At 47.7% G+C, this 6,982-nt stretch overlaps 1 protein-coding gene across 5 annotated transcripts in view; it reads right to left on the bottom strand.

Moving 5' to 3' along the window:
• Window positions 1–710: 710 nt before the first annotated feature.
• Window positions 711–6,982, bottom strand: part of gps2 (G protein pathway suppressor 2) — a 40,862-nt gene continuing 34,590 nt past the window's right edge. For all 5 annotated transcript variants that reach the window (XM_059974988.1, XM_059974992.1, XM_059974993.1 and 2 more), the window contains exons 9-11: window positions 5,673–5,752; window positions 4,717–4,800; window positions 711–3,811 (exon numbers count right to left, since the gene is read on the bottom strand). In XM_059974988.1, coding sequence (XP_059830971.1) covers window positions 3,728–3,811; window positions 4,717–4,800; window positions 5,673–5,752 — 248 coding nt within the window. In that variant the 3' untranslated portion in view covers window positions 711–3,727. The remainder of the gene's footprint in view (window positions 3,812–4,716; window positions 4,801–5,672; window positions 5,753–6,982) is intronic.

Raw genomic sequence — 6,982 nt, 5'->3', positions numbered from 1 at the left:
AGACAATGTCCTAGCTAGTACCCATGTTGGCGCTGTTTACAACTTTGCAGCTTAATTTAGTCCTGTGCAGTGCCCCCCCCCCCACCCCATACCAGAAATTGATGCAGCCAGTTTAAATCCTCTGCACAGTACATCTGTACAAATTTGAATAGAGTTGTGGTACTAGGGATTCAAACACTTAATTAAATCCTTTTTACTGTGCAACTTTCTGCCTGTACCATGAATTCAGGCAGTGCATTTCAGATTCTAAACACACAAATCAGGAACTCAGCAGGCCAGGTAGCACCTACAGTAAAGAGTAAACGGGTGACGTTTTGGGCCAAGACCCTTAAGGACTGGAAAGGAAGGGGAGAAGTCAAGAGTAAAGAAGGTGGGGAGGGGAGGAAGATGTACAAGGTGGCAAGTGATAGGTGAAACTGGGAGAGGGGGAAAAGGGTGAAGTTAAAGAGTGACAGATAAAGAGCAGGAGAAGGGGGAGGAAAGCTGAGGGTGTCAATTACCAGGTTAGAGAGATCAATTCTCATGACATCAGTTGGAGGCTACCCAGATGAAACACAAGATTCTTACCACTATTTTGGTGAATTGGGACTAAGCAAAACTCCATCTGTCCCATCACACTCCCAACTTTCAACGGGGGAAGGTCCATTCCTAGACCAGTGCTCAATTGTGTTCTTTCAGCATCCCTGAGCAAACAAAACTAGTCAATCAAACACTATCAACACCTTTTAATAGGTACAATGAAGAAAGTACAGTAATCTGCCCGGTTTGGATGAAATAGTGTTTATGGTACAAATATCTTGCTCATTTGCTCACAAGAGATACAACACAAACATTTATTACATGAAGAAGAATCCTCCCACTGCAGACCGTTGCAGTTCTGTCCAAAAAAACCCATCCAACATATTTGTGTAGATTTGCCATTCTCCCTTGAAGTGTCACCACATCCTGCGAGGAACCGCAGAGGAGGAGATACTTTAACTGGGCCCACCTGATCTCTGAGACAAGCACCATCAGTACTTCTACCATACATCCCTTAGCCTACACAAAATGCCTGAGGACCTCAGCAATTCAGGCAGCTTCTGTGGAGAGAAGTATACAATTCTGTGGGCTGGGGCCCTTCATCAGGACTGGAAAAAGAGGTAGAATCCAGGGGGTGGGAGGAGGGGGATGATATAAGATGGCGGGTAAAAGGTGGGTGTGGAGGTATATGAAGGAAGAAGCTGGGAGGTGATCAGATTATTGCGAACGGTTCTGGACCCCTTATCTAAGAAAGGATGTGCTGACATAGGACAGGGTTCAGAGGTTCACTAAAATAATTCCGAATTGAAAGGCTTGTCATTTGATGGCTCTGGGCCTCTACTCACTGGAATTTAGAATAATTGTGGGGGAGGGAGCTTTGAATGTTGAAAGGCCTCGATGGATTGGATGTGACAACGGAATACCAGAAGGACATTTCCAACTTCCCTTCCAACAGAGTAGCAGGTTTGAGCCAGTCTACAGTTTGATTCCATTTCCCTCTGCTCATTTTTCACTCTCAGCACTTCTCCCCACATTCCTATTCCCTTATGCCATGGAAGGGGATTGGAAATCAGAAAATCAGCAGGTTTAAGATGGGAAATATTTGAGAAGGATCCAAGGGGCAACTTCTTTAGACAGAGGGTTGTCCAATAAATGGAAGGCACCGCCAGAAGAAGAGGGTGAGGCAGATGCACGAACAAGATTTAAAAGATCTTAAAGATCTTTAGAAGAATTGTGGAGCAATTGCGAATGGGCTAGGTGGTCAGCATGGAATGGATGGACCCAAGGGTCTGTTTCTAGGTAGTACTCTATGACCATCATAGCTGACTATCTCAATAACATATTCCCACAGATTCCAAATAGATTTGCTGAGTATATCTGCAAGAAAATGAATCTCAGGGTTCTCCATGGTGACATATATGTTTGTCACATTTACTTTGTACTTTGGATAATGTACTTGAATCCACAAACTCTTAACGTCTTGAAATTGTATCCTTTCTGACTCAAAAGTCAAGCGGAGTTAGTAAACAGGAAGCTTTTAGTTGCCTCACTTGCCAGAAGATTCCACAAAGGCTCTGGAGAGGTTCTGTTGATTAAATCCTTTTGGACCTGCAGATCTGTCAGCACTCTCTGCTTTCATGGGCCTGTGACCACAGCTCCTGAATTCTATCTGCCCCTGCCAGGCAGGGCACCACGGTGGTGTAGTGGTTAGCACAACACTGTTACAGCTCGGGCGTTGAAGTTTAGAGTTCAATTCTGACACCCTCTCTAAGAAATTCTGTACCTTCTTCCCGTGCACGTGGGTCTCCTCCAGGTATCTGGTTTCCTCCCACAGTCCAAAAGATGTACCAGTTGTTAGATTAATTGGTCATTGTAAATTGTCCCGTGATTAAAGTAGAGCTTAAATCGGTGGGCTGTAAGGGCCTGTTTCACACTAAATAAGTCTCTCCGTACTCTGATGAGCTTTTCCTGAGCCACCGTTTTGACTAAATCCAAATCTCACCCATTCACCCCTCCTCACCCACACAATCGGGGGCTGTTTACAGCAACCAATTAACCCACCCCACCCCCCCGTGTGCAAGGAAATTGGAGCAGCCAGGGGGGGGGAACCCACACAGTCATAGGAAGAACGGCAGACTCACTCCACACACAAACAGCTGGAGCTCAGGATCAAACCTGGGACTGTGAGGCAGTGGTTCTTCCTGCTGTGCCATCTGGTACAGTTGTGGGGAAAAATGAAAGAGCAGGGTTCCAGAGAGAAAGACAGGCAATGGCACTGAATGAGGGTCCAGACTCGAATGGGCTGAATTGAGCGGGTGGGAACAATCCCAACACTGTAAGGAGTTTCTCCCTGCGACTGTATGGGGTTCCCTCCAGGTGCTCCAGTTTCTCCCACATTGCACTGGCAATCGTGGCAGCACGGGCTTGTTGGACGTGTTATCCTGTCGTATCTCTAAATTTAAACAATTGCCAAGTTCCTATCGAAAAGTTCTTTCTGTCTGGAATGGTGGAGGGGAGAGGAAGAGGGGGAGAGGGAGAAGGGGGGGAGAAAGGGAGAGGGAGGGGTAGAGAGGGAGAGGGGGAGAGAGAGATAGATAGATAATGAAATCATGTTGACAGGGCCAAGGGAATTACAGGTAACTCAAAATACTGCAGGGGTCCAACTGAACTGTAGATGGTTACTTTCCTGCCTCACAGGGACCCAGAGCAGGTAAAGTATGAAGCAACGCTGAGTTTCTTTATATTGTACAGGGTGTCAAAAGCCATGGCCATTCTAGCAGAGAGAGACCTACGTTCCTTGGCTGGGTGACAGTCAACTTGAATCATAGAACACTGTAGCACAGAAACAGTCTTTCAGCCCATCTAGATTATTCTGCCTCGTCCCACTGACCTGAACCCAGACCACGCCTCTCCCATCCATGTCCCTATCTAAATTTCTATGAAATGTTGAAATTAAACCTAAATCCACCACTTGCACTCTCCACTCGTTTCACACTCTCACCACCTTCTGACAAGTATTTAGCCAGCTGCCTGGCACTGCTCACTGCCACAATCCCACACTTTAAGCTGGTGCAATTTAGGGGTATTAATCTTTGTCTGTGAAGGCAGGTGTGGCTAACTTTCCGATCGTAGAGATTCTCAACTCCCAATGACGATTGACTGCTCTGCAAACAGCAGGACTGAGGGTGGAGGGAGGGTGCGGAGACAATTACTGGTGATAATAGCGCTGACCCTGGCTATGTTGAAGGTAGGCATGCCGGGGAGCTCCCTGACCGGTCGCTTGGAATCCAGTCTGCAAAAGTCACAAAAGGAGATGTTAGCGGTCGATGGGTTCCTTGCTTGTTTAGAGCATCATCTCCATGTGACTAAAGCTGTGATGTGAGAAAGGTGACTGAAGCTCACATGGAGATGATGTTTCCGATCCAAACAAGCATGGTTATTATTTTATTGCCAAAGTTACAGTCTATTCTTTACTCTCAAACAGATGGAGCAGGGAAAAGATACAGACTGAAGCTCTCTCTCATTGGAAGCACACCCAGTGTAGGAACAGAGCGGGTCAGACACAGAGAGAAGCTCCCTCTACACTGTCCCATCACACACCCCCAGGGTCAGACACAGAGTGAAGCTCCCTCTACACCATCCCATCACACACTCCCAGGGTCAGACACAGAGTGAAGCTCCCTCTACACTGTCCCATCACACACTCCCAGGGTCAGACACAGAGTGAAGCTCCCTCTACACTGTCCCATCACACACTCCCAGGGTCAGACACAGAGTGAAACTCCCTCTACACTGTCCCATCACACACTCCCAGGGTCAGACACAGAGTGAAGCTCCCTCTACACTGTCCCATCACACATTCCCAGGGTCAGACACAGAGTGAAGCTCCCTCTACACTGTCCCATCACACACTCCCAGGGTCAGAAACAGAGTGAAGCTCCCTCTACACCGTCCCATAAACACTCCCAGGGTCAGACACAGAGTGAAGCTCCCTCTACACTGTCCCATCACACATTCCCAGGGCAGGGACAGCAGAGGTTCAACACACAGTATAGTTCACCTAATACTGCAAGGGATTGGTACAGAATTAATGCTGATTTACATTTCGGGGACACCTCCTCCCTGTTCCTAGGTCCTGTCACCCCCCAGTAAACCATTCCCCTAACAGAAGCCACTCTCCTCTCTCCATCCACTCACCGGGAGGGCTTGCTGGGGTGGGGTCCCGTGTGGGAATCCTCCGGGTGAAGCGGGTCTCTGCGTGTGCACGTAGGCTAATCCAGACTGAAAGACATTGGGAGGACATGTCGAGGTTAGTTTTTGTCAAATACACCAGCCTACAATAAAAGAGAGAGGTGGAGTTAAGGGTTCAAGATTTTAGCAGTGCCAGCAGGAAGGTGATGTGAGAAAGGTGACTGGTTAAGGAGTCTGACAGCAGTGGGGAAGAAGTTGCTCTCAAGTATGGTCACACTCCTGTACCTTCTCCCAGAGTCACACAGCTCCAAAACAGGCCCTTCGGCCCATGCTGTCACTCACTCATCTACACTAAATCAACATCGAGGAGATTACTCTGCAGAGCAAAAGAACGAACCAAGCTATTGGACAAGACCAATGTGGTTTACAAAATCCAGTGAGGGACCACAGCAAATATTACACTGGCCAAGCTGGGAGAAAACTACCCACAAGGATCCATGAACATCGCCTGGCTGTAAAGCGGCCTGACCAACTCTCCCTAGTCTGAGAGGGGCATAAATTCAACGGGGCATCAGTGAAAGTCGTGGTGCAAGTGAGCACACACAAGCAAGAGAGCTCTAGAAGCGTGGTTTTCCACGAACAATTCTGTAAACAGACGTGAACCCCAGTCCTATTTTTGAGCCAGAGAGCCAAGCAATGAAGACATTTCCTCGGCACATCACAATTGAGTTTCCGATATATATCACTGGCATATCTTGTGAAATGTGTTGTCTTTGCTGTAGCAGTACAACGCAATACATAATAATAGAAAAAGACCTGTGAATGACATTAAATATATATTTTATTTGCTCTGCCCGCTGTGCTTGGTGCAGTGGAACTACGTAAAATGGAAAGTACTGTCGAGAGCAGAACTGAAGGCATGGACTGTCCTCGATTTCGGCGAGTGCCTGACTGATACTCACTGAATCCGTGAATCCGGACTGCTGGTTCGCATGCTCCAACTGCTTCTGCAGTGGAATAGATGTACTCGGAGAGATGAAGCCTGCAACAGAGAGGAAAAATGGGAACTTGAACCTGGATTGCATGAGACAGCAGAAAACCGCATTGGAATACCAAGATAGAATGGTCATGGAGACTCCCTTTGGTGGAGGAGTCTAGGACCAAAGGGCAGAAGTGGGATGTCTATTTAGTGCAGAGATAAGGAGGAACTGATTTATCTATCTATCTATTGATTGAGATACAGCACAGAATAGGCCCTTCCGGCCCTTTGAGTCACGCTGACAACCACCCCTGATTTAACCCTAGCCTGATCACGGAACAGTGAACAATGACCAATTAACCGATCAACCGGTACACCTTTGAACTGTGGGAGGGAACTGGAGCACCCGAGGGAAACCGACATGGCCCCCTCAGCACTGAGGGAGTGGAACACACACAGTCACCATTTCCAGCAGAGGCCCTTCATCAGGACTGGAAAGGAAGGGGAACAGGAAGTGATTTCTGGCTTCTGCCCCCCCTTGTTTATTCCCTCTGTAGATGCTGCCTGACTTGTGTGAATAAGTACGTGGAGAGGAGAGACTTAGAAGGCTATGGGATCACTGGGTTCAGAGGTGGCCTGGACGAGCTGGGACCAAGGGTCTGTACCCATGCTGAATGACTGGAGATTGCCTGTTTAGGCCTTATGAAGCATTGGGGAGGCCTCACTTGGAGCTTAGTGAGCAGTTCTGGGCCCCTTATCTGAGAAGGGATGTGTTGACGTTGGAGTGAGTTCAAATGAGGCTCACGCAAATGATTCTGGGACTGATGGCTCTGGGCCTCTACTCAGAAGAATGAGGAGGGGGATCTCATTGAAACCTATGAAAATGGTGAAAGGCCTCGATAGATTAGGGGTGAAGAGAATGTTTCCTATGGTGGGAGAGTCTAAGACCAGAGGACACAGCCTCAGAACAGAAGGGCATCCTTTTTGAACGGAGATGAGGAGGAATTTCTTTAGCCAGGGAGTGGTGAATCTGTGGAATTTTTTGCCACAGGCAGCTGTGGAGGCCAAGTCATTGGGTATACTTGAGGCAGAATTTGATAGGTTCTTAATTAGTCAGGGCATAAAAGGATATGGTGGGAAGGCAGGAGATTGGGGCTGAGGGGAAAGTAGATCACCCATGATTAAATGGTGGAGACTCTATGGGTCATGAGTCTTAATTCTGCTCCTATATCTTATGGTCTAACTGGCTGAGTTCGTCCAGGATTTCCCAATTTCCTTTTCAGACTCCAGCTC

This window comes from Hypanus sabinus, chromosome 7 (assembly GCF_030144855.1).
Source record: "Hypanus sabinus isolate sHypSab1 chromosome 7, sHypSab1.hap1, whole genome shotgun sequence".
In the NCBI taxonomy this organism is placed as follows: Eukaryota; Metazoa; Chordata; class Chondrichthyes; order Myliobatiformes; family Dasyatidae; genus Hypanus; species Hypanus sabinus.
The sequence above is the reverse complement of the archived record's forward strand: the minus strand, read 5'-3'. Positions and strand labels throughout refer to the sequence as shown.